The 27,524-nt window shown below is 34.8% G+C and overlaps 3 protein-coding genes across 9 annotated transcripts in view; 1 reads left to right on the forward strand and 2 right to left on the reverse strand.

The window, feature by feature from the left end:
* Positions 1-1,521, reverse strand: part of LOC113518236 (histone deacetylase 6) — a 26,539-nt gene extending 25,018 nt beyond the window's left edge. For 2 of the 3 annotated variants that reach the window (XM_052894256.1, XM_052894255.1), the window contains exons 1-3: positions 1,280-1,521; positions 1,009-1,146; positions 370-459 (exon numbers count right to left, since the gene is read on the reverse strand). In XM_052894256.1, coding sequence (XP_052750216.1) covers positions 370-459; positions 1,009-1,146; positions 1,280-1,282 — 231 coding nt within the window. In that variant the 5' untranslated portion in view covers positions 1,283-1,521. Of the gene's footprint in view, positions 1-196; positions 242-369; positions 460-1,008; positions 1,147-1,279 lie in introns of those variants that run through there. The other variant, XM_052894257.1, reaches the window with a different exon arrangement.
* The window catches only part of LOC113518235 (mitochondrial intermediate peptidase), a 12,164-nt gene extending 916 nt beyond the window's left edge, over positions 1-11,248 (forward strand). The window contains exons 1-13 of one of the 5 annotated variants that reach the window (XM_026903061.3): positions 660-729; positions 767-815; positions 1,947-2,094; positions 2,374-2,633; positions 2,896-3,147; positions 3,877-4,065; positions 4,680-4,996; positions 6,174-6,337; positions 6,745-6,966; positions 7,562-7,675; positions 8,281-8,403; positions 9,161-9,343; positions 9,849-11,248. In XM_026903061.3, coding sequence (XP_026758862.1) covers positions 1,951-2,094; positions 2,374-2,633; positions 2,896-3,147; positions 3,877-4,065; positions 4,680-4,996; positions 6,174-6,337; positions 6,745-6,966; positions 7,562-7,675; positions 8,281-8,403; positions 9,161-9,343; positions 9,849-9,971 — 2,091 coding nt within the window. In that variant the 5' untranslated portion in view covers positions 660-729; positions 767-815; positions 1,947-1,950 and the 3' untranslated portion in view covers positions 9,972-11,248. Of the gene's footprint in view, positions 1-659; positions 730-766; positions 816-1,592; positions 1,818-1,946; positions 2,095-2,373; positions 2,634-2,895; positions 3,148-3,876; positions 4,066-4,679; positions 4,997-6,173; positions 6,338-6,744; positions 6,967-7,561; positions 7,676-8,280; positions 8,404-9,160; positions 9,344-9,848 lie in introns of those variants that run through there. The other 4 variants (XM_026903060.3, XM_026903059.3, XM_026903058.3 and 1 more) reach the window with 4 other exon arrangements.
* Positions 11,236-25,429, reverse strand: LOC113518230 (cullin-4A). The gene is made up of 13 exons (XM_026903049.3): positions 25,042-25,429; positions 24,816-24,958; positions 24,033-24,253; positions 22,336-22,524; positions 21,263-21,409; positions 19,143-19,329; positions 18,291-18,483; positions 17,461-17,762; positions 16,605-16,826; positions 16,011-16,118; positions 15,189-15,359; positions 13,940-14,092; positions 11,236-13,636 (listed from the first exon to the last, which is right to left on the reverse strand). The coding sequence occupies exons 1-13, from the start codon at positions 25,280-25,282 to the stop codon at positions 13,541-13,543; spliced, it is 2,373 nt and encodes a 790-aa protein (XP_026758850.2). The 5' UTR covers positions 25,283-25,429; the 3' UTR covers positions 11,236-13,540.
* Between the last annotated feature and the right edge of the window lie 2,095 nt (positions 25,430-27,524).

The following is a 27,524-nucleotide window of genomic DNA, read 5'->3' on the forward strand; positions in this document are numbered from 1 at the left end:
AAATAATTTATAGTCAAGTATTGTATTAATTTTATTCCATTATAAATATACTAATATTTTTTCTGCATGTGACCATTAATTTTTTTTCAGTGAAAGAGTTACTAGTCATATTTGATTTAAACATGACAAGAAATAAAATGTATATTTGCTTTTGCTTTAAAATCTTATATATTTTTATTTTCAAATTAAAACTTACCTTACTTGGTTGATATAGGAACTTTAACATTTATGTTCCAAATATAAACAGATTTATTTGAACATATTTATTTCACTTAAAAACATATACAAGTAGATACTTGTTATTTTTATAAATTTGGCATATAATGTAAATAAATCACATTCTCTCACACTTTATAACAAAATGCTTACAATTTGGTAGTGATCCTTGATTATAGTGTCCACAGTTTGTTTCTTTTTCTGTTGTGCCTTCTTCTTGGCAGCAAGAACTGAAGCAGACGGCTACAAATTAAAAATACTGATTTGGTTTTATACTATTTATGCAACTTTCTTATGTACTTACATCATACATGTGATAAGATTATTTCTACATAATGAATGTTTATGATAAGACATATTAGTATATACATATAGAGGTATAGGTGCTGTTTTGTAGCAATGTAAACAAACAATGATAACAAAACAGTATCTCTACTCAGTAGTATAGAAACTAGATTACAGTTGACATTCATTTTATTTCAAACCAAGTGGTCAAATTGTGAACTATAAAATATAATAATAAAAAGTAAAATAAAAAAAAAAAAAAAAAATAATATGTATAAACTTAAGTATCTTTAAATAAAATAAGTTTGATCAAGGTAGAGTTGACTATTTTAAATAATTGAGAAAGTGTATTTGTTAGTTCTTGGTAATGATGATGGATCATCCAATCATTATGAAATTTAACACACATATAGTATTTGAAATGGAAAAGGATAAGCTGCTTATAAATGATATATTAAATGTTTTGTCAGTGGATACTCTTAGGGGTTTTATTGAAGGTTATCTTACCCTAGCACCAGCTGACATGGCACGGGTTTGAATCTTGGCTTTGCGGGCACCATTTCTGGTAACAATACTGGAAGTCGGTGGGGTTGATTTTTTACCATCACCAGCTGAGCGGCGTGCTTGTGGAGGCGGTGGGGTAGACTATAATTAATATTTTTAAAATTCAAAATAATTACTCTTCGGCGCGAAATTTAAAGCATATAATAAAAGGTCTACCTATATCATCTAAGTCGTTCCAATAATTAATTATATAGGTAGATCATTGCTTACATACCATTTTTATTCTGAACAATTCACGTTTTTATTCACTACAAATTTTCAATTGTCATAATGTATTGCAATATTTACATGATACTTTTTCAAATAACAGATGTAACCTTTAATGACTCATTGAGTATCACTTAAATAATTAAACATTAAAAAAACAAATAAAACAAAACATTACTGAAACATAATACTTTTCTTTTTGTTTTTAATTTCAAAACCAGTCTAAATCATTTTTGACAATAAGATATGCATGACGCCATGTTTGACTGACATAAAAATAATATCATTCATATATCTGTGTCAGTCACGCATTGTTATTTAATCTATCCTATCACCAGTCGCTATGGCTGTCAGTCTTTGCAGTTTCTAAATCCTATCTTTGATTTTTCTGTGAGATCTTATCAAAAATAAAGTACTATAATTTTCTTAAGTGACTTATATATCTCAAATCGTAAATAATCTTGAAATGAATCGTAGTTAGATCTGTTTTTCATTTTCACCTCTAGAATTCTGACGGATGTAAGTTACTGTAACCTAAATAAATTGTAAGTGAATACAATTAGGGTGCATGACATTCCCTCGCCAAGCCGAGTATTATTTTCTTTCACTATATATCTACTAAATTAGATTTCATTTAATTTTAATTCTTAATCGTAAAGTTTTATATTTCACAGAAATATGAAGTTATTAAAACCGTTAAGGGTGTTACATGGTCAACGTCGAAGAGGTGGTCGCAATGTCAGTACTTGGTCACCACTAGCCACAGCATTTAACACCAGACCCAGTTCTCGGCCTTTGTTTGAATCACTAAGAGAGAGAACTGTAAGATATTATATTGATTTATTTATATTACCTATTGTAATTTGTCTTAATTAAAACATAGTATCTAAATACCTTAATTTTCTTCATTCCACTAAATGCCGAAACTTAACACTGATGTATGTAGTTAGCTGCCTATTAAAATTATATTAAGAAAAAGAGGACAATAAAAATTTATTCTTTTATAAGAGGGACCTATTATGAAAATAAAATTTATGTATACTCACTAATAACACATTTGATACAAGAAACTGCATTCACTCTTTTCATTTATATTTGTAGGGTCTCTTCAACAAGCCAGAACTAGCAACGTTTGAGGGATTCTATACTCTAAAAGAGCAAGCTATAGCAGCAACCGACCGTCTTATTGAGGAAGCTACATCTAACCCCAGCCGGCCTATGGTGGAGATTTTCGATGAGCTATCAGATACATTGTGCAAAGTAGCGGATCTGGCAGAGTTTGTGAGGATAGCACATCCACAGCCTCATTTTGCTAGTGCTGCTGAGGATGCATGCATAAGTATCAGTGGAGTGGTTGAAAAGTAAGTTTTGATATACAATATTTTACTTATAATTTTCAATTAATGAATATTTTATTAGCATTATAGGTATATCCCTTAAATAATAAATATGCTTATATAAGTACAATCATTCAATTCTCTTGTTTCCTCATCACTGAGGGTTGTGACCACATGAGGATGTCATTCTCATCATTGCTCCAAGCCGTTCAGTCTTCAGCCATCCATATATCTTTTAGATATACTTTGTCTATGAGTATAATAAGGTGGTCTTTATTATTTACAGACTAAACACACATAAGGGTCTATATGAAGCCCTGCGAGACTCAGTGAAGCGAGGAACATCAGGTGACCAGCATTTAGCCGAGTTGTTCCTGTTTGATTTTGAGCAGAGTGGCATTCAGTTGGATGAGGAGCCACGGAGGCAGGTGGTGGCTCTTAATGACACCATATTGCAGACAGGACAGAAGTTTATGGCCGGTGCAGCCAAACCAAGGAGGGTGCCTCGGCATGCTGTCCCTGGCAACGTGAGGCAGTTGTAAGTATGACAAACATAATTATAAGACTGTTATGTCATATTATAACAAATATTATATATAATACTGAGACAGAAAAGTGATTCTTGCGAGGGATCGAATTCCACATACAAGCCAAGCGAGCCTTGCAGCGAACAAGCTAGTCAAACAAGTAGTCTAATGATAATAATATAAATCATGCATGATTGACACAATTTTATAAATTATGTATTGATTATTAAAAAAATATTTCTGACCCATTTAGAATTATAGTTTAGAATGAATTAATGAAGTAGTATACTTTATTTGCATCATACAATATAGAGAATAAGCAAGACAATAAAAGTAACAATACATTTGTATAAATACAGTAAGGCGGTCTTATTGCAGAAAGCAATCTTTACAACTGTGGGGTGGAACATATTTATTATTTATCTTTGTACTCTTACACATAGAAATGAAAATATTTACTCCTGATAACATTGAATAATAATCTAATACAATATCAGCCATTGTCGTAGATAGTATCTTTTTTCACCTTTTTTTTATAGAGCAGAGACACCTGCGTAGTTTATCTTACAATATTGTTTGTGTTCTAATGGTAATTTTTTTATATCATCATGCTTCTCATTTATATCTCGTTTCTCATTTTGTTTGGTATATTATTATTATTATTATTTTGTATAACTCGAGGAGATAAGGTATCTCGTGAGTCAGTAGTTGATATTATTGAGGGATGGCTGTCCGTTCAGCTTGAGCACGGAAGGCGAGGACATAATCGTGAGCGGCGTGTACGCGGAGTGCGGCGAGGCGGCGGCGCGCGAGGCGGCGTACCGGCTGTACCTGGCGGCCGACGCGCGCCAGGAGCGCCTGCTGGCCGCCACGCTGCGCGCGCGCCACCGCATGGCCCAGCTCTGCGGGTTCCGCTGCTATGCGGACCGGTAATATCCTCTCTCTCTCTATCTCTTCTCTATGTTCTGTATCTCCTCTCTCAGCTTCTTTCTTTCTTTCTCTTTCCGTCTCCTTTCTATCTTTCTCTCTCCTCTCCTATTTATCTTCACTTTTCTCTCCCATCTCTCCTTTCTCAATTCTCTATCGCCATCTTTCTTATTTTCTCATCTCCTTTAATCTTTCACCCCTCTCCTTTTCATCTCCTCTATCCTTTCTCTCTTTTCTCTCTTTTCTATCTCCTCTCTCTTATATCTCTCCTTTCTTTCTCTCTCCTCTTTCTATCTTTCCTTTCTCCATTTTCTCTTTTCTCTGCTCTCCTATCTCTCTCATCTCTCCTATATCTCCCCCTCTCCTCTCTCTCTCTCTCTCCTTATTCTTCTTGTTCTTCTCATTTTCCATATAGATTAGCACATAGAATATTTGTTATTATCCTAATTCTCGCAGACAAAACTGTGGATTGTAGAATAGAATGCAATGAAAGTAAGCATGGTGCATGCTTTAAAACTATAAAAATGAATACAATGAAATGCCCTTTCAATTTACTAATTTTTATTCTTTTAATCTCTTTAATATCTAATAAGAACAATTGGTGCTTTTGTTGCAGAGCAATAAAAGCAAGCACAATGGAAACAGCACCGAACGTTCGGCAATTCCTAGATATACTGTCAGACAATCTACATGATAGAGCAAACATAGACTTTGATGCTATGCTCAAAATGAAGAAACAAGAATCGTCATATCAAGACAAACTTATGTGCTGGGACACCCCATACTTCACACATAAGGCGAAAACGCAGTTACTCAATGTTGCCAACACGGATTTCAGTCCATATTTTTCTCTAGGCGGCTGCATGGAAGGGTTGAATATGTTATGTCAAGAATTGTACGGTATTAGTTTGAAATCTCAAGAAATGTTGCCAGGTATAAATTCATTTATGTCATATCCATTTATGTATAATAAAATTACTCCGTATCTATCAAAGACCTATATAAATACACTACCTCAGGGTGAAATAACTTAACATACGAGGTTTGTCCGGAAAGTACGTATAAAAGTTTTTTAAAAATTTTATTTTACAATTATTCAGGTAAATCAATTTTATCCCCTTCAAAGTACTCCCCCTGTGATATAATGCACTTGTGCCAACGCCGTTTCCACTGTGAGAAGGCTCCTTGAAAGTCCTCTGGTTGTAGGTTTCTCAGCTGCCCCGTCGTAGCTTTTTTTATCTCATTTATGTCCCCCAAATGCCGCCCCCGAAGTACCAATTTGGTTTTTGGGAACAAGAAGAAGTCACACGGGGCCAAATCCGGCGAATAGGGGGGGTGTTCGGTCACCGTAATGGAATTTTTACTCAAAAACTCACGGACAACAAGAGATCGATCTTGGCGCAAATTTTTTTCATTTGAAGTTCGTTTCTTAGAATTTCGTGGACCACGGTTTTGCCCAAATTAAGCTCTTCAGCCACCTGTCTGACCGTTAAACGACGGTCCCCATTAACACAAGTTCGAATTCTTTCCACGTTTTCGTCGGAATGTGAAGTGGAAGGACGTCCTGAACGTGGGTCATCTTGAACGCTTTCTCGGCCCTCTCTGAATCTTTTTAGCCACTTGTGGACGGTTGGTTCCTTCACAGCATCATCCCCATAAACTGTTCTGAGATCGGCAAAAATTTCACGGCCATTCTTGCCGAGTTTCGAGAGAAACTTGATTACGACGCGCTGCTCTTCAACGGAAGCGGGCTCCATGCCGACGGGGTTTCGTTAAGAGGTAACTTCACAGATGGCGTGACAAGCCAGTTCGCACCGCACGGCGGTCAGACCAGAACTGAAGCATTGTTAGGGACATAAGGAAGGGGTCCTGCGCTTACCTGGCCTCCCCACTCCTCTTTCTCGCATTCCAGAACACTTTTATACGAACTTTCCGGACAGACCTCGTATATCGTATAATAACATGGCATAATAATGTCTTGTGCAAGTCCTAAAAATGTACCTCGAGGACTTTTGATTGTCTGCAGGTTAAATAAATTTTTAGAAATGCGGATAATTTTTACCACATATCTATTTTAAATTAAACATTAAATTTGTTATCCTTTTTTTAGGCGAATCATGGTCACCTGATGTATACAAATTAGCAGTGGTACATGAAACAGAAGGTTTACTTGGCCACATTTACTGTGATTTATATGAGAGGCCTGGAAAACCTCACCAGGATTGCCATTTCACTATACAGGGTGGCAAATTGCTGCCGGATGGTACATATCAGGTTAGTATGCAAACTATATGGATTGATAAATGAATGCCATTTTTAAAAAGAGAATGTACATTTAAATAAACAAATGATCAGAATTCAGTAAATTTCGAAATTCAACTTTTTTGCGTGTGTAACACTTATTATCGCGGTTTGTAATGAGTTACAAAAACAGTTTTTTAATGCATGATAATAGAATGGTAACTCCACCTGCGCTATCAGTATACTGGCGGGGCATCAGTGAGAGATAATAGATGAGCATGAAAGCAGGTCAGTTAGTCCATCGTAACGAATGAAACAAGTATTAATCACACTGGTTTCCAGGAGGAACATGGAGGCCTACTTGACAGGACTAGAAATGGGGCCATTAGTCTCTATTACTAACAATCCTTTCCCCCTACAATAATTGTAAACACCCCCAGAACCCGATCGTGGTGGTGATGCTGTCGCTGAGCGGCGGGCACCGGTCGGGCCCGGCGCTGCTGCCGGCGGCGGCGGTGGACAACCTGTTCCACGAGGCGGGGCACGCGCTGCACTCCATGCTGGGCCGCGCGCGCCACCAGCACGTGGCGGGCACGCGCTGCGCCACCGACCTGGCCGAGGTGCCCAGCGTGCTCATGGAGTACTTCGCCAGCTGCCCGCAGGTCGCTCTCCTCTCCTCCTCTCCTCCTCTCCTCCTCTCCTCCTCTCCTCCTCTCCTCGCTGCTTCTTATTTCTTCTATGACAATTATGCGAAAAATCTATTACTACTTTTTTTTATACATTTATTGTATCTATTGGAGTCTAAATGACTAGTTTTAGAAACATTAATATGTAATATTACTATAATTACTACTATTATATATATATATATATATATATATATATATATATATATATATATATATTACTATAATTGTCACATATTTTTCACCATATCTGCCCTTCATATGCTTTCTGTTTCCTAATTATTAGCTGGTAGAGAATGCCATATGGCATGAAGCTCGCCACTTGTACAAAGTTTTATTGTACAATAAAGAATAAATTATCGAATAATATTATCGTATAGCACTGTTAAATTTCTATGCCATTTTGACACAATTTGAGAGAACTTATGAACTGTATAATTAATCCTATACTATTAATTATATACATATGTACCTCTGACTTTCTTGTGAAAGTAATTTGTACCTTAATAACTGTGTTGTCTATGTAATGTACAAGTGCAATAAAGTATACATAAATACATACTATGTCCAGGTGGTGCGTCGTTTCGCGCGACACTTCCAAACCCGCGAGCCGATGCCAGAAGACATGCTGCACAGGCTCTGTGCTTCCAAATATCTGTTCGGAGCCAGTGAAATGCAATTACAGGTAATATCACATATTTTTATTCATATATATATATATATATATATATATATTTTAATAAAATAAATGTTTAAGAACGTTTATACCGAAATGTATTAAATTCAGAATTAAAAAATGCTAATTTCTGATAGATTTTTTAAAATTACTCTGATAGCGAACTACGAATTGCGAGCAATGACAGCGTATTAACAATCCCTTTTACCCTAAAATTCGCTATTAAACAAATATTCTTCGCTTCGCTCGCTCTTAACTTCCCCCCTTTTTCTAATTCTTATTCCCTTATTTAATTCTTTTAGGGATATATACTTTAAAGGCCAATAAACATATCAATTTTTGTCTTGAACCAAAAGCCTAAATGTAACATTTCACATGTCTAACTATTAAACTGACGCAACTCTGTACAAACTTTCAACCTCCGTTTTACCCCTTTAGGAGTTGAGTTTTCTAAATTCCTTATTGTTCGCCTACACTATATAAAGACCCTATTTGCAATATTTCAAGATTTTAGATTTAATGATTTCTGCTGTGTATTGACATATGAGTCGGTCGGTCAATCAGCATTCTTTTATATGTATTATTTTAAAATCAAACGACATATCCATGCACAGGTGTTTTACTCGGCCCTGGATCAGCACTACCACGGTCCGAACGCGGCGTCTGGCGGCCACACCACCGACGTGCTGAAGGAAGTGCAGAGGCAGTACTATGGACTGCCCTATGTGGAGAATACGGTATGTACCAACTACGTATATATTGTACAAGAAGGACAACTATGTATGACTATTAAGTGTTCATATCTAATTTCTGCGTTATGTTAATTTTTAGAATAAATAACGTTCAAATTAAAAACAATTTTTTAACAGGATTATTTAAAAAACGCTCAGTATAGTGAACTAAAATAATGGTTTTTTTTTTTTATACAACTTAGAATGGCAAACAAGCTGACGGTCCACCTGATGTAAAGTGGTAACCGTCGCCTATAGATATGAGCAGTACCATGGACATAACAGAGTATACTGTTTCGCCCATGATACCCCCCATGCGTTGCCATTCCTGAGGACTCAGATGTTATTCCTCTGTACCCTGTAAATTCACACCATATCCCACCCTTCAAACCGAAACACAGCCATGCAAACACAATTGCTACACGGTAGAAACACGAATGGGGCAGAGGTACCCAAGCAATCGACTTTTGTATAAAGTCTCCCTCTGGAATTCAGTTAAAATGCTTATAGCTTTTTTTCGTTGTGACGTAATAAATATTAGATACAAACTTATATTCTAATAGTTAATGAGTTTGGTTTAGTTATTTTTAAATTCAGTAGTTAATTATCTAATAATTTATAAATTATGTTCCCTTTGACTTTCGTCATTAGAAGGATTTTATTTACACATCCTTTTTATTTTTGCATAGTGTTTGGAAATTAACCACAGAATAAATCATGTAAAAAATTGTTTTATGTAAAATTTTACAATGATTTATTACAGGCATGGCAACACCGCTTCAGCCACCTGATCGGCTACGGCGCGAAGTACTACTCGTACCTGATATCGCGCGCGGTCGCGTGGAGCATTTGGAAGCGGCACTTCGAACCCTCGCCGCTGTCTCGCACCGCTGGCGATGCGCTGCGGGCCGGCGTACTGCGACACGGCGGCGCCGTGCCGCCAAAGGTCACTCACCTTGTATTTTTATGTCGCTACAACGGCAAAGGAACTAATTGCATACTTATATTATAGCTGTGTGCATTAATTCCTTCGCTGTTTTTTTTCTATTTGCAGCTTTGAAAATTATAATTTATTAAACTATAAAAGTATATGACTTAATCACACAGTGTATATATAACCGTTTTACTTTCGCCTAAGGGACTAACACATTAAAAGGGTCGAGTTAATACATTAAAAGCCTCTGTTTCTGTACCTTTTGTAAATGTAACAAAATGCCAATATCTTTTTTTATACCACTTAGAATAGAAATAACGTCATTTATAGATATGAATTTTATCAGAGAATACACTTATAACAATAGTCTCTTTATGAGGAAATAAGAAATTATATGTCTGAGGTGTATCTTCTTAAGTATTTGTCATACCATGTATATATATGGTATGATACACATCTAAAAAGATAGCTCTTTATTGTACAAAAAAGAACTAAACCATAATCATGTTCCATACAGGTGTTATTACGCGACTACCTAGACACAGAGATCACACCGACCACATTAGCCAACGCGCTGGCAGAGGAGCTGGATTACCACAAGGACCATCTTGACACAGTGTTCAAGATGACTGACAAGTAAACAGATGATGTGATATACTCAGATCTGTGTATATATTGTAGATATATTAGTGACAGAGACACTAAGGTGCTTTTTGTAGAGCAGCCAACTGCTAGTGCTAGTAGATATAGAATCGGATATCTTATGTTTTGAAGACTCTACAAATTTTTAACTATATTAAGTGGATTTAAGTAATCTATACTTATAGTAAATCTGTAGAGAGGTCAATTCTGTACATGGAATATATTTTCAAAATAACTATCGGGGGGTGATTAGTGATCGATACTGATGCCAAAAATGCATTCAGTAAAATTTTTGTCTGTCTGTCTGTATGTTTGTTATAGAAACAAAAACTACTCGACGGATTTTAATGAAACTTGGTATAATTATTTTTCATACTCCTGGGCGGGTTATAGTATACTTTTCATCACGATACGATCAATAGGAACAGAGCAATGAAGGGAAATGTTGGGAAAACGGTAGAAGTTACTCCATATTTAAGCTTCCGTTGCGTGTGCAGCCGTAATGGCCACTTTTTAAAATGTAAAAATGTCCACCCGTGCGACGCCGGGACGGGCCGCTAGTATGTAATATTTGTGCTCAATATGTTGTTACTACTGCTATTTTAATTGTGTCAGACTTATACCGCCTTGTTCCTATTTCGTCAATATAATAGTATGCATAGATATATTAGGTCTTTACTTTGCGATTAGTGTCTTTTAGAGTTTTATTATGACTTTTTTTAATTAGATTGTTTATGTATTTCTTTTTGTGACAGCTGGTGTTCTGTAGTCTCTCTTTACTTCAATGTTAACATATGCGTGAATAAAATAATAAAAATAACGATTGGAAAATCCATTCCAGGTAAATATTATTCCAATATGTAAATCTTCCATTCATAGAATACAATTTTAATGTAATAACTACTGGTTTAATTTGCGTGTAATTAGATTGAAAACGCTCAGCTAGTTTCGGTTTTATTTTGTGATCCTTCTTCATGAGCGACTGTGACGCGAGCACGAGCCTGATTGACACACACGTGTCACTGTCGCTCATGACTAAGGATCATGAATTGATACCGAAACTAGTCGACCTTTTTCGATCTAATTTCGTAAGTTTTTTTTTTAATAAACCGGTAGTTATTTCATAAAAATATAATGTGTACTGACGAGACTTAACAATAGTATACCATTGTGCATATATGAATAATGTTATTTATTTTATTGCTTTTATTTTCTGTTTATTATTAATTTTATTATATTGACAAGTCGAATAAAACAACGAGTGAAAATTATAAATAGTATTTATTCAGCGATCCCTCCATTTTGACGTAACTCGATGGAAATCTAACTTGGGCACTAGTTGTGTAGACAAAACGTGAACTAAAAAGCAACATAATATGAACTATGCAAAACAATTTGTAGACTGTGGTCTCGAGTAAACACACTCTTGTATAAAAAAAAAAAAAGATACAAAATGTACAAATAGAAATATATTACTCATATAATACACATTCCACAATTATGCCGCCAATACACATGTTTAATGCTGATAACAAATGTAACTTTATTTTGAAACCAAGCATACTTGTGCATAAGCATTAATTTGTGATGGGGTAAGGTATCACTCGCGTATACCGACCCATAAAACCTATCTCATGCTCTTCAAATATTGGCTGAAATTACTAATTCATACATTATGTACCCACTATTATTGGCATCCCTCTACCCGTTAATAATAGCGACTAAATGTATATATATATATATATATATATATATATATATATATATATATATATATATATATATATATATATATATATATATATATATATATATATATATATATATATCTGATATATATATACCGTGATGATGACACATTTATTCTCAGCCTTCAAAAACAGATGTAATTTCACTCTGGAAATGAAAAGCTTGGTGGAGGTAAAATAGGTACGACGAAGTAAGAGGTAAGAAGGTAGAAATAGTATTATGTAAGTAAAATATTACAAATGTAGGTATAATTTATGATATTTATATATTTTCAATTATAAAAAAAATAGGATCTTAATTCGGTTGCATTATTTTTTAATGTTACGTTACCTCTTAGCAAATTGTAAACCGATTTGGGATTTTTTTTTATCTGAAAAGATATAGCTTGGTTTCATAAAAATGTTATCAAAATCGGTTCAGTAACTTGGTTTTTTAGACCAAATTAACTGGTCGCAATTGAAGGTGTTTGTTTTTTTTTTTTTGTAAAAATCTTTATAATTAAGCATGTGTATTGGTACCATTCACAATCCATAAATCAAGAATGAGCTCTGATAGACGCAAATTCGATATTTAAAATATAATTAATATATAAAAATGTGAAACATCAAGGACATAAGCTTCTATGCATGTTCTTACATAACTAAAAATCAATGTATCTACACAAAATCTAAAGCAACACTACAAATGAGCGAGTCCGTTCTATCGGAGGATGATCCATTGTCTAATATCACACGTTATGTTTCCAAGCTGTAATTATACTTATTTAATTATATTTATAATGGAACCAGATTCCGAATGTGCAGCGTTGTTTCTAGACATTTCTATAGGATATATGTAGATAAATTAATTCGAGGATCTAGTTTGAATGTTCTACACACTTTGGTTTTAACTTTACTAAATTCTTGAGTAAAAATGTTATCTATTTAATTTGTTTTAGCCCATCTGAATCTACGGTTTCAGCATACCAGCATAAAAGTTTTTCATCAGACTCTTAGAAACATGTTTTGGTTGAATATTCCACTTTTTCAGCACTTTTTAATATTTGGATAAATTATGCAATATTAGTAGAAATGTAAATCCTGTGCTTTATTTAAATTTGGCCAATAAATCTGTACATTTTTTTGTTACAAGGCTCAGTGTACTTCATCGTAGCTTTTTAGGGGACATAAACTGAATGGTTTTTGATGCAGATACACAATCTAAACAGAAATAATGTTATTTCCTAAATTTGGAGACTATATGTGTCACTCATATATAATTTCTTTATGAGTTCGTATGATATTTACATATATAAATCAACATAATAGCGGTTTTATTGATGTTAAACCTCTTTATTTATTCAATAAAGAACTTGTAGCCCTTTTAAATAAATTCAGCGGTTGGACTCCTTTAACAGTAAGGTACACTTGTAGATTGAAAAGAAATGATACGTATTTAGAGACAATATGGGGACAAGCGTAGCCTCTTACATCTGCCGATAATTTTTGATTGACTATATAATTTTCTTTTTATTTAAAATAAACACTTGAATGTTAACTGTTTGTCTATTCTGTTTCCAGTTTTCTCACATTACATTTCTCTTGCAACAATCTGTTTAAGATAAATATTTATTTGTTCCACACAACTATAAGGTAGTTTCATTCACATAACCGTCTTTTATACATGTCTAGCCGCCCGCTACATCTCACTCCAAATGTAGTAAATTTTCGCACCGGATTCAGATTCGTACGGAGGTGAACGGACGCGAACGGATGCGAACGGAAGCGGGCGGAGGCGAGCGGCTACGCCTGCGGGGGTGTGCACTCGCGGACGCCGCGATTATGCCACGTAGTTGTACTGGTTGGGGTTGTCCTTGTCCCGTTCCATGTAATCTCGATCGATCAGCGACTCGATGCGTTTCTTGAGGTCGGCCGGCTGTAATAGTTTTTTTGTTAAAGTTTATTAACATTGTCTAACTTGCTCTGAATGGATATAATATGAATGATTATTCAATTGCTTAAATTAAGTGTTATAAAAGGCGATTAAGGAAATATAATGGTCGTAAGATGGGCAAGAATTTGTGAAAAATGTTCCTTTAACACTATGATAAAAAAAATCAAAAGTATAAATAATTTGAAAAATGATTTAAAGCACATAGATTCTAGAAACTAGGCCAATTGAATATGGATATTTTTTTTTCAATTACCTAATTTTAAACTTATAAAAAAATCTGGTTACCTTAACAGGGAACTTGAGTTGGTTGTACAGTTCAGAGATGAGCAGGTTGTGAGAGAGCGCTTTCCGCATCTTCATGACACGCACTATGGCCGCATCGATCTGGTACTGTCTGTCTTGGAAGACGCGCTCCTCGGTCGCCTTCTGTTCTTCACTCTATAGATTATATAAAGAATATTTTATCAGTTATTGGCTTAATAAGTATTGTATTCATATATTAATACCCCCTTTTCTTTGGTAGTTAGATAAGAGTAACAAAGCTTATGGGTTGCGCCCTCGAACGCTTGTTGTCTAGTTATCATAACACAGGGTATCCTAGTTTGAAAACAAGGCAATTGGTGTGTTTATGTGGCATTCATAATAATAAGTATATTATTAATATTATACATTTCAAAATTTGTAAAGATGTTTGTTATTCAATAATGCTTAAATAGTTCAATTGATTTGTATAGAGTTATATCTATGTTTATGTATGTAGTGCAGTAAGGTAATTGTTTGTTTACTAAGAACTTTAATAATTGTTAATTTAGTACTGTACACACTAGATTAATAATTCGCCCCACTATTTTTATCCTAATGTCCTATATTTGTATTTAGTATATAAAATAATTTTTATTTGTTAATATTATCAATTATAACTTAGTCGAAATTCAATCACAAGTTACTTGAAATATGTCTTTTTTTATACAACTTAGAATGGCAAACAAGCTGACGGCTCACTTGATGAAAAGTGGTAACCGTCGCCTATAGACATGAGCAGTACCATGGACATAACAGAGTATACTGTTTCGCCCATGATACCCCCCATGCATTGCCATTATGTTTATAAAGGGGGTGATGAGTGCGCTGAATAACGCGTCAGGTAACGCCGGTACATTTATTTCATGTTTCGCCCATGATACCCTCTACGCGTTACCATTCCTGAGGGCTCAGGTGTTATTCTTCTGTACCCTGTAAATTCACGCCATATCCCACCCTTCAAACCGAAACACAGCCATGCAAATACAACTGCTTTACGGTTGAAACATGAATGGAACAGAGGTACCCAAGCAAAAAGACTGCCAATGTTTCTGCCAACCTCGTCGTGTCAATCAACCCGCAATATTTGATTACGCACACATAAACATAGATATGACACAATAATTTGAATGAAACTTGGTGGTACATGGGTAGATTATATCTCAATTAAACTTTAAACACTGGTATGCACAAGCAAAACTATATAGTTAGTTATAAAATAAAGCTATCATACCGTCTCCTTCATCTGTATCTGGTTGATTTTAATGCGGAACAGCTTGTTGGTGAAGTCCGCGTTGAAGGAGAAGTGGTCGGTGTCGTCGACCTCGCGGCCGCGCGGCGCCTTGGTCAGCACGCGCGCCTTGCCACACGCCAGCGACTGCAGGGTGCGACGCAGCTCGCCCTCCTGCCGACCAAACCAATCTATTTATTTTTTTATACAATTTAGAATGGCAAACAAGCTGACGGTCCACCTGATTCTTCACATACTATAGTTTCTCTTTTTAGGATGAATATGGAATGGTAACCCTCTGTCTACGCTGTCGGTACACGCTCACAGGTTACTAGTGGAGAATAAAACGATGCGGATGAAGTTAGTTTAGTTTTTTTAATGAGTGAAAATAAAATACTAAGCCCATCTGCGTTCTCGGTATACACTGGTGAGAGATGATAGGTGAAGATGAGTGCAGGTTTGTTGGCCCATTGTGACAATTTGTCATATTAAACAATATTACCTACATTCTAGCAAAAAAAATTCATTTCATTAAGCACGTTAATTTCCAGGGGGAATTGCGTAAAGGTCGACCTGATAAGGTATATTGCTAACAAGAATAGTTAGACCCTATTAATAACAAAACTCATGGGTTATGTTGGTTAATTATTTTTTAATGTGTTAGATTATAATCTATTTGCCCTACAGATAGGGTGAAACGGAAATCGTAAATATTCCTTTCAGGAACTCTAATTGCTAGCGAAGCTTCTTTGGGTAAATATTCATAGGTAGCACAATCTCCTAATCGAGGCTAATGATATAAATCTCATCTTATGCTTAGTATACCTCTATGTTGGTGGCAGTCTTGATTTCTTCAAAAGAGAGGTTGTCTCCATCGTTGAACAGCAGCAGAACAAGCGCTTGAAACAGCGACACTTGCAGCTCTTTGTTACCCTGAAACGAGTGTCATATGACTAGGATTATTTCCATCCAAAGGTTGCCTGGAAGAGATTGCTCTTAGCGATAAGGCCGCCCATTGTTTTCTTAGTGTAATATTTTCTTGTAAAAATTTGTATCTATAACTTATTATAAAGTTTACTATTGTAATCTTATGGAGAAAATAATAAAGAATATCTATCTATTTATTTACATATTTCAAGGTGTACTTCATTTATAGACCGCAAAGGTCAAATTTGGATGACACGAAATACATACTTCTGCGGATATCATCGTTTTTCAATAATATTGTAACCAATGTTTTTGTTCCAAATAAAGAATTATTATTATTATTATATACCATATCGAAGCTTTATAATTAAGATAAATCAAACTCCAGTGATAACATCATCGCTAGGGAGATCATAACAAACTTTAATAGATAGATGTAGTAATATGTATTTATGAAAGAGTCAATAAATAAATAAAGTAGGTAGGTAGTACCTGTGTGAAGTTGGCGCGCAGCACACAGTGTCCGAGCGTGGCCTGCCACTGCAGCTTGCGGCCCGAGTGCTTGGCGAGGTAGAACTTAGTGAAGTGATCCTGGTGGCGTGTCAGCTCGATCGGCAGCCGCACCTCCACCGGCGCGTATGTCGGCCAGAAGCCCATCGTTAGGATGTACACCGATAGTTCTAGTCCGCCGCCCTCCTTCATCGCCGTCAAGTGCTGTGGCCAGAGAATGTAACATGTTTATATAGAGGGGCGCTATCAAGTCTAGCTCTTCTTGGAAATTAATCTGATCATATCAATACAACCTATATTGATATAGACAGCACCATACATAGCATAACACATATAGGCTACAGGCACCATTTTCCATCAAATAGATGGTCAAATTTTATATGCCATTGTATTGAATAATATTTTTTTTCTTTTTTTTTTTATGCAACTTAGAATGGCAAACAAGCTGACGGCCCACCTGATGGAAAGTGGTAACCGTTGCCTATAAACATGACCAGTACCATGGACATAACAGAGTATACTGTTTCGCCCATGATACTCTCCATGCATTACCATTTTTCAGGACTCAGATGTTATTCCTCTGTACCCTATAAATTCACGCCATATCCCACCCTTCAAACCGAAACACGGCCATGTAAACACAACAGCTTCACGGTTGAAACACGAATGGGACAGAGGTACCCAAGCAATCGACTTTTGTACAAAGTCTCCCTATGGTATTTCAATAAATTAATTCTCAGTTTAGCGACAATGGAGGTACAAAGGTACCTTTGTATCCTGTAGTAAAATTAATAAACTAAATTTCTTATTTAAAATAATAAAAATATTTTACACATACCTGCTTGTAAGTAATATTGATATCCTTCGACAGCTCCATATCTTTAAACATGCCTTCTAGTTTACAAGTGAATCCCCCGCCGCACTCCTGTTTTAGCTTACTCAACATCGACTTCTCAGCGTCCACCGAAGCTGACTTGCCAACCAGTAACCTTTTAGCGAGATCCTTCTTATAAAACGCTTCGAACACATCCTTGCCGTGGATAAATCGGAAAAGTACCATTATTTTGTCTAGTAGTCGCTCTAATTCTTCTTCAGTCGCTTCTTTGTTGCCGGCGCGAAGTTTCACGTCGACGAATTTGGCTATATAAATTAATAAAGAATATAACATGTGCTGTGTAGTCCAGGCATAGACTAGGCTCTTTTCTTTCCTGTGGATGTCATAAGAGGACTAAGGGAGAGCGAGGGATGGGCAGCAGCATCCCTCTTAAAACATAACTGCGTTTGCCAATACGTCTGCTAAGCATGGCAACTACTGGCAACCCTGGAGGCTTAAGTTCAGCAATGGACAAGTTAAGGCTGATATGATGATAATTATGATGATAAAATTTGCCTGATTTTGAATTAGAATTGTGAAAGAAAAAGTGCAATAAAACTATACATCGGATTATTTAGCCAAGTTGGTATAACTTTACTTTTGATTTTGCAGCAATGTGCTTAAACTATTTTACAATTAATTTAAACAGTTTCTCGCAGCGTTTGTATCTTTTGACTAGACACACAATCAATCAAGTGTTTAATGATAAGCAATTCAAAATTTAATCACCTGAAAGTAAAGCTCTAGCAGATTTACAGTTATGTAAACTTTACGGTATGTAAAAAAACAATTACCAATAAGCTCAGCAGGTTTATTCTGCCGCTGGTTGATGAAGAACTCGAAGGCTTCCCTCATGGAGTAGAGGAACTTGTCGTTCCTCTGGAAGCACGTGTTCACTATGTGGTCTAATTGCTCCTTGAATTCTAATAGCTCCGCCACCATCGTCTTGTCGCGCTCTGGCTCTATTACTATCGTGCGACCTTTTTTCTGTAAAAAATTTCCTATTAATATTACTACCTTTCATATCTAACTTCACGTCAGGCTCTTTATAAAAATAGAAAGTATAAACATCTCTTCTTCGTCCATTTTCATAACTAATTTTATTATGGAAATTTGATCCTTATTGTACACCATGCTAAAACAAAGGTTAGTCTAGAGCTTTCCCAGATTGATTTTGGCTTTGACAGGATGGATCAAATTTGAATGAAATTCGAATGAAGCGGGGCACCAATAAGGAATGTTAAGCACAATGTGACAGAATCAACAATTATTAACCACGATGATTTCAAGGGGGAACAGTGAATGTTGACCTGATAGGGTATATTGCTAGTAATGGGCAGTTAGACTCAATAACTAACTCTTGATGAGATAGACAGTTAGTCAGAAACTTTATTAATATTTCCGCCTAATAAAACATTGATAACAAATTAAACCGAGTGATGGCGTATTGCACTTGCTCCCTCGATTACAACAGACTGTAATATAATTCACATAATGAGAGTATGCCAAGTATTACCTTCACCAAAATAGCAGTTAACTAATGGTTCTGAACACCCCATCAGAGATTACATTTAGCATATTTGTTCTTATAAAATATTTATATTTTTGAGGTTCTTATATGTAAGAGTGTAATAAGAATTTGTTACCTTAATATAAGCATTGAAGTGATTACAGAGTTCATTAAGGCCATCCTTGACTCGGCTGAACAAATTATACAGTGTGGTGAGGTCAGACAACCTTGGACCGTCCATCAGAGTCTCCAAACCTTTGCTCAGGATACCAGACAGGTGTTCACTAAGTAATTGTCGTTCTACTGTGTGAATTAATTGCCATCTGTAACAATATTATGATAATTAGATATAATAAACTTTTTAGGAAGGAAAGGGATTGTTAGTAATGGGTCTAACAACACCATTGCTAGTAATGCATCCTATCAGGTTGACCTCCACGCGGTTCCCCTGAAAACCATTGTGGTTAATTCTCGTGAAATTCTTCACGATGGGCTAATTGATATACTTTCATCTCTCCTCGCCATCCAGGTGATAGCGCAGGCGGGGCTGCTATTTCATTATCACCCATTAAAAAAAAAAAGAATTTTTATGATTTACATTTCTAAAAGTAAGTATAGTAAGTAATTATAGTAAGTTTCTAAATTTCTAAAATTATAAATATATAAGAAGGATCATAATTTAAAAAATAAACATGTAATCCAATCTCTATTCAAACATTCAATCTTCCTATATAATTTTATATTTTTAATTCTATACAATTAACCAATTAAATGTAATAATGATTATGTATTAATGTATTTAGGCGTCAGGGGTGTTCTTCTCTAGAAATCTGTCCGATTCTAGATTAAAGGCATACGGGTATGAGATTCGGGCTTCACGAGCCACTGCAGTATCGCAGTCCTTTCCGCAACTGCAGTATCCTCCCCCCCCACTCTTTTCTTTCCCACATAAGTCTCTTATTCCTCTCATTTACCAATTTCCTTTACGCATTTCCAACGTTCTCTTCCTCTTTTTTCCTCAATCCTTCCCTCCATATCGTAGGCGGCGGAAACTACCAACAAATGCATTCCCAAAGAGGTTTGACATCAGAAAGGAGGCCGGTCGTAAAAATATAAGCCAAATCTTTTTGTAATATGGATAATCACATTACGTCGAACCCAAATAATTGAGATAAGGGTAAGAAGATGATGTATTAATGTATTTAAAATAACTACTTGGATTTATATAATTACTCTATACCTGAAAAATCGCCATAGTCGTAGAATACTGACGGACCTATATATGTAATCTTTGTCAGATACGTCAGTATTCTACGACTATGACGAAATTTAAGCCACTTAGTAATTATTAATACGTACTAAGACAAAAATTTACATGCCTTTAGATAAGGCGAAATGTGTAGAATTATTATTATTGAAAAATAAAAAAAAATAATTTTAAAGTTTAATACTTTTAGTTACATTTCGAGGTACGTATCTTCAGACTTATGAAAAGTCTAACATCACAATAAAACGTAAAAAATAGATAAACTACTGATATCAAACTTAAGGAAATAACGCAGTTTTTCTATATGTTTGTCAATATTGTAATTGTATGTTAATGACAAATAAACAAGTGATAACCTTGTTTATATTATCGTTAATTTGTATTATTTTTGTACCATTATCGACATGAACTTGTAAGTTTCAGGTATCATTCACCCGTATTCGATTTTCGATTAATGAACTACAGAAATAGTTTAGTGAATGTAAGATTGCCAATTGTGAAATAAATAAGCAAATAATTTTTTTTACACACCTGGCCAAAAAGGGAGTGTAATGTTTTTAGTGTTAATGTATGTATGCGAGTTTATTTCAACATAGCTTCTACATGCCAGAACAGATTTGAATGTATGGGGTATTGCTAGTATTTTTACGTTGTCCCAAATAGTACTGGCTGTATACAAAGATTTTACCAGAGGGAAAGTTTGTACAAAAGTCATCTGTTTGGATACCTCTGTTCAATTCATGTTTTTGCCATGAAGCAGTTGTTTACATGGCTGTGTTTCGGTTAGAAGAATGAAATATGGCAATGAAATTATATAGTACAGAAGCATAACATATTAGTCCCCAAGAATGGCAACGAATGAAGGGTATTTTGGGGACACAGTACCCGTCAGATGGGGCGTCAACTTGTTTGCCATTCTAAGTTGCAAAAAAAAGGGGAGGAAAAGTATAATAATAATATTATTAGGGTGCAAATATATGAACACTCACTTGGTTGAAGGGTCGAGATAATGCAGTAGACGCTCGTTTTCTTCCCGTAATCGCTTCTCTACATGAGCCAAGTACTGGGGGACGGCTAGCTCGCGCATCAGGCGTTGGCCCTCCGCCGCGTACAATCGCTCGGTTGCTTGCAGGAACCTGTAGAGCATCAAGCAATACACAACATCAGTAATTGTATCTGGGGAAAGTGAATGATGATATTTGAGATGGTTATATTGTTCTACTCTAGTGCAAGAGACAAAAAACTAAATTAAAGTCACCTGGCTAACATTATAGTACATGCTCAGTAGTGGAACATTGATGGATTATCAAGATGGGAAAGGAACTGTTAATAAAAAGCAGTAATGTTCCCATCACTACCAATATATTCTATCTGGTCAACCTCTATGCAGTCACCAAGCCATCGTGTTTAATTCTTCACATTGGCTTGATTTTATCTTCCCTTATCATCACTCACTGACACCCCGCTATTTCATTTTCATTCCATTGAAAAAAAAAATACTAAATCGTTTCCTAAGTTATTACTACATAAATCGGAATCCATGGAACACTTGATGTGCAACTGCGATTCGTTTGCAAGTCTATTGGGAACGGCTTATCCAGACTCAGGGGACTACAGATATCTTAAACCGCGGGATATCGTTAGGGTAACGGGTAACACATAGGATCTATGAAATGATGGTATAAGGCAGGAGGAAGCACACAAGATCCGTATGGGTCGACGTGCATTTGCTTAGCTGACCCCATATGCCAGAGATAAGATATTACTACATAATCCTAAGTTATAATTCTACAATAAAAACATAAAGGACATAAAAGTTAAAAATATATTTTTTTCTATTAAAAGTGATTACCTATATTTTAAAACAAATAAAATTGTGAGGATATTTTAGTTTTTTTTTTAGTTTTTGTTGCTTTTTTATTTTTCATTCTTTTATCTCTTTTACTGTGTATTATGAGTATGTTTGTATTGTAATTTGTGTGCTGTAAGTAATGTAAATAAATTATCTATCTATCTATATAAAAAAACATGAAATTTCATTATGTAAATTTTTATGACATACTTATTTTCAAATGCTTTCTGATATATTTGTAAATCAGAGAGCATGCGTAAGAGGCTCTTCAGCAATGAGATGTCCACTGCGTCTCCTCCTCGTTCCCTCTCTATTAGTAGCAGCAGTCCATCCACTGTGCGCGTTTGAACTAGTGTATTCATAGCTATATGATGCCGGAATAAATCTAGACCCATGTCCCTGGAATAAATAATTATAGAGATTCTAAACACTGTAATTGCACTTTAGGTTTTTAAAAGCTAACTACTTTCTTATCTATAAAAAAAAACCACCAGTTTCTTGGAACACTTACATATTACAAACTAAATTCAATTTACAGGGTACAGAGGAATAACACCTGTGTCCTCAGGAATGGCAACGCGTGGGGAATATCATGGGCAAATCAGTATACTCTGTTATGCCCATGGTACCGCTCATGTCTATAGGAGACAGTTACCACTTTTGATCAGGTGGGCCGACAGCTTGATTGCCATTCTAAGTTGTATAAAAAAAAGAAAACATATTAGGGCTATTATTATTTACATATAGTTTATGTAGTTATGTTTCAGACTATGTAGTTTTGTAAAATAAACAATTTAACACTTATAAAGTAAAAAATTTGCAAAGATTTTTTCTTATTTAGTAATTATATTTAAGACACAAAATGAATATTTATTAATGATTTGAATGTGTATATTTTGTAACTTATTTATCTCGTCCTTATTAATATTATAAATGTGAAAGTGACTTAGTTACCTCTTAGCGATTTAACCAATCACTTTGAAATTTGGTATATGTGTACTATTTGAGATGGAGAAGAACGCAAGTTAGTTTTTGTCACATATTACAGAACCCTACTGGATAGGCAGAGAGCCAAATGTCAAACACAAGCTACACTGGATACATGAACCTTTTTAGTCTGTTTATCATCTATACTACTATCATGTAACTATTATTTGAGTTAGTGCGCAACATCTCAGACGAGTTGTTTTCATAAGCATGTGGTAAACAGTCATTATATTCTGATCAATCAATATGTACCAGTGACATAATAATAAAATATGATATTCAAGACAAATATATCATCATATTCGTAGAATAATGACGGGTCTGACAAATATTACATATATAGGTCCGTCAGTATTCTATGACTATGACGATATATGTGGGGACTATAAGATCAATAGAGGTTAAAACAATATTTAAAAAAAAAATTGTCTTTCTGTATGTTTGCTCTTATATTATGCAAAAGCTACTACATCAAATTGAGTCTAGTTTCACAGTTATGTTCCTGAAGGTCTAACTTAAAATCTGGGTTAAAAGACATGTTGGTATGGATTACAGAAGTAGTCTATTTGATTTGTTTTCCTACTTCTGATATACAGATGTATGAAGTAGCAGCCAATACAGCGAACACTCTATATAAGTAACTTATTTGAACCAATTTCAATAAAAAATTCTTATTGGAAAATGTTGCTTATAGGGAAAAAAGGAGTATAAAAATACTTACCATCTGGAAAATATTTTTACTTGATTCTTTTATTAAGCTAAGTAGAATAAATAAAATATAAAGAATGTTGCTTTTTTGAAAAAGTGAGCTTATCTATTACCTTTCAGCATCTTAACCAATCCTTATTAAGTTTACTACTACTAATCTTAGTCATGCAATTGAAGTTGTGGGTAAAAACATGTATATTATAAATTCATACCATATTGAATGTATACTAGGGTTTTGCAGGACGTAAGTGCGATCCAAATAGAGGAAGATGCTGCGTATCATGATCATCTGTCGGCAGTGTGCACGCCAGCAGTCATCCATCCTCTTCAGGAATACTTGCCGGTCCATGCTCTCCGACAGGAATTGTTCTATATTAGCCTTCACATGGGCTTCTACTAAATTTGTTAAGTTCACATACAGTTGAGATGCCATCTAGAAATGAATAAAGAAATACAAATTTGTCATTATTTTTGGATTTATATAATTTTTTAAAAATATCCAATATTTAAAAAAAATTCTTAAATGACATAAATTCCAAGAAGTGTCATAATTTACTATGAAATTGAATTGTTGAATGAATCACTCTACTTAAAAGAAAAATACATCATTAAATGGCAGACTAATAAAACTTTTGTCAAATGATACAACTCTAAGGATCTCTTTATATGCACTGACTTATCTTAAACAAATTTACTCAACTGAATTATTATAATTTTAAGTCTGCTATCAGAACAACAAATTTAAAAAAGTACAATAACAGAATTATTTTCAATAGAAACTTAACTCTTATAAATTTGTATACACTAATTTCTTGAAATACTTGCAATATATGTGGATGTAGTAATTATTAAATATTTAAAACCAAATAAACTTGTTATAATCATTATATAAATGATCAATTCAGACTAAATTTTAAGATGTTCTGGTGTAAAGTGATTTAAAACTTGAAATAGAGTAGACATATTTGTTTTGCTTGGATTACTAGAATATTTACCTTATGACTGCACATATTTTCAACCGCTTGGTACAGTTCCTCCAAGGAATAGGCTATCGCCTTCGACGTCTGTATAGCAATCACAGCTTCGCGTAATTTGCTCCATGTCGTCTCCTGATAGTTCTCCGGTAGATTTGGTTTGCCTACAACATATTGTGAACAATTTACATAGCACCATACAAAATTAAGGTTATGACATGATGACAAAAATAAATCGTAAACACACTTTTGAAATTTTTTATAATAAGTTTCTTAGTAGCTGCCCCTGGCTTATTCATAGACGACGTATTCGTTTTAATTGTCCCATTGTTTGGATTTAACAATGAAAAGTTTGATTTCTTCTCGTTGGCACTCATATCGTCGGTTTTTGATCTTTTATTGCACTGTTCACTGGATGGAAGAGAACGTTTTCTGCACTGATTTCCACCCTCTTCGGTTAAAATTGAAGTTTTAGCTAATGCCGACATAAGAAAGCATGATATGGCCGTAGCCACAGTACTAAATTATAGGAGCAATATTAATTAATTAGAAAATACAAATAAAATTAAAAAGATTCAGTCAAGTTTACTACAAATCACGGCGATCACCATTACGTTTGTGTTTCATAATCTAGTTGACAGAGGGCGGTCTTGTACTGACATTTGTCAAGCAACTGTCATTCTTATGGATGTATTCATAGATTATTCTTAAATATGATGCGTTTGAACTTATATTATTTCAAAGATGTCCATATGTCCATCTAAATTTCTTTTGGATTTATCCTTTATTTTTCATTTCTTTTTGAGCATAGTAGCACAAAATAAAGAACTTAGATACCGTTAGATGGAATACTAACACGATTGAATAATTCAGCAATCCATTCGCGACTTGCTTCATCTATTTTTTTTTTTTAACTGCTTTCCCTTTTTCTGAAGATTTACCGTCAATTTAAATACAATTAAAATACAAATAAATTGCAGCAGTAGGTATTCGTAAGTTCATGTATTCATAAAAGAGACGGGAACTAACACTAAGATTTTGGTTTTGATTGGTCAATGTCTTTTTTTTTGTGGTAAAATGTTACATTGACATACCTCTAAGACCATTTACTACCCTACATTCGTCAGTATTTGAATGTTCATAATTCCACATTGCCAATAATACTTACTAATATTATAAATGTGAAAGTGAGTTCGTTGGTTACTTGTTAGCGCCCTAACCAATTACATACTATGAAATTTGTGTACGTGTAAAACGTATGTATGACACGTACTATATGGCTTAGAAAATGTACGTACTTAAAAAAATAGGGTATATCCTATTTTTAGGTGTAAATCGAAATGTAAAAGTTAGTTAACAATAAGAATACAATCATTCAAGATTTGAAGTAAAACTTGTTAATATTATTATTTTTAAAATTTATGTTTACCTATTATTTAAAAAAGTTATGAATGTAATTAATGTCGATTCTCCGAGGTCCTACTCATTAAAACAGGAAAATGTACTCCGTCGACTCTAATAATGTATTTACGGGCAACAACGTAATGATGATATATTATATTTTGTATAATATTATACATAATATACCTCATTGTACGCGTACCTACCTAACATGAAGTGGCTTAAGTTGATCTGTTTGGAAATGAGTTTTACTTCAATTTGCATATCGATTTTAGGTAAATTCCCTTATTAAGCATAAATAAATTGGAATTTTTCAGCTAAAAATAAGAAACAAATATTCGTTTAGTGAGCCCGTAATTTGGCTTCTTCAAATAAAAGCTCTTTTTAACACATAATTCCACTTTATGTAATTCGTCATTTACTTAGTGATCCGAATGATAGTCTGAGGGCCTACCATGAAGTATTTTCCGAAATTTTGGGGACGAACGAACCGGAAATTTGATGTTAAATTTACATAATACATGCTGTTTAAAATTATTAAAAATGTTAAAATATCGTTCCTTTGGACTATTAAACTTGGATTTATTATGAACGAAATGCTAAGCTCCATTTACTGGGTCTATTTCGATACGAACAAAAACACGAAATTGAGCCCGAAATTTCGGAATTTCATTTCATGGTAGACCACCTGTTTATAGAATGATATTGGATCGGTGACCCCGCTTGTGCGGTAATAGGTGAGTTTGAAAGCGGGTCAGTTAGCTTATTGTAACGAATTTCATAAGAATTAACTACGTAAGTTTTCAGGAAGAACCGCGTGGAGGTTGACCAGACAGGGTATATAGCTAGCAACGAGCTTAGTCCCAATTGCTAGCAATATAGATTGTCAAGCTGACCTCCATGGGGTTCTATCTGGAAACCATTGTGGTTAATTTCTAGTGAATTAGCCACGTTGAGTCTATGCGATTTGGTTTTGTCCTTATCTGTTATCACTTGCTATCCCGCCGGCGAATACCAATAGAACAGACACTCCAATTTAATTCCAATTTCACCCCATTAACTCTAAGGGTTATTATCTTCTCGTCTCATTTCGAGTGTCTCGTCGCTCGTATCAAATAACGAAGACGGGACACCCTTTGAGTACAATCTAGAATTAGCAACTTTAATTAATTTTATGTCTTGGTAATTTGGTATATAACTTTATCTGAGATCGTTTGGAACTTGTGCAGTAATACTCGAATGAACACCCATCCGCAACATTCTACTTCATCCATTTAATGCGCTTAATAATGCCGGGAGATTAACCTAACCCTAGAGGATTGCTGTGCG

This window comes from Galleria mellonella, unplaced genomic scaffold, assembly GCF_026898425.1.
Source record: "Galleria mellonella isolate WM207_F2 unplaced genomic scaffold, CSIRO_AGI_GalMel_v1 utg200, whole genome shotgun sequence".
Taxonomy (NCBI): Eukaryota; Metazoa; Arthropoda; class Insecta; order Lepidoptera; family Pyralidae; genus Galleria; species Galleria mellonella.

Coding starts and splice junctions, on each gene's coding strand:
- LOC113518230 (XM_026903049.3), bottom strand. CDS start 25,282: ATGTCGGCATTAGCTAAAACTTCAATTTTAACCGAAGAGGGTGGAAAT. Junction 15,360..16,010: donor AGACTGCCACCAACATAGAG/GTATACTAAGCA, acceptor TTTGGTCGGCAG/GAGGGCGAGCTGCGTCGCAC. Junction 13,637..13,939: donor AACTCAAGTTCCCTGTTAAG/GTAACCAGATTT, acceptor AAACTATTACAG/CCGGCCGACCTCAAGAAACG.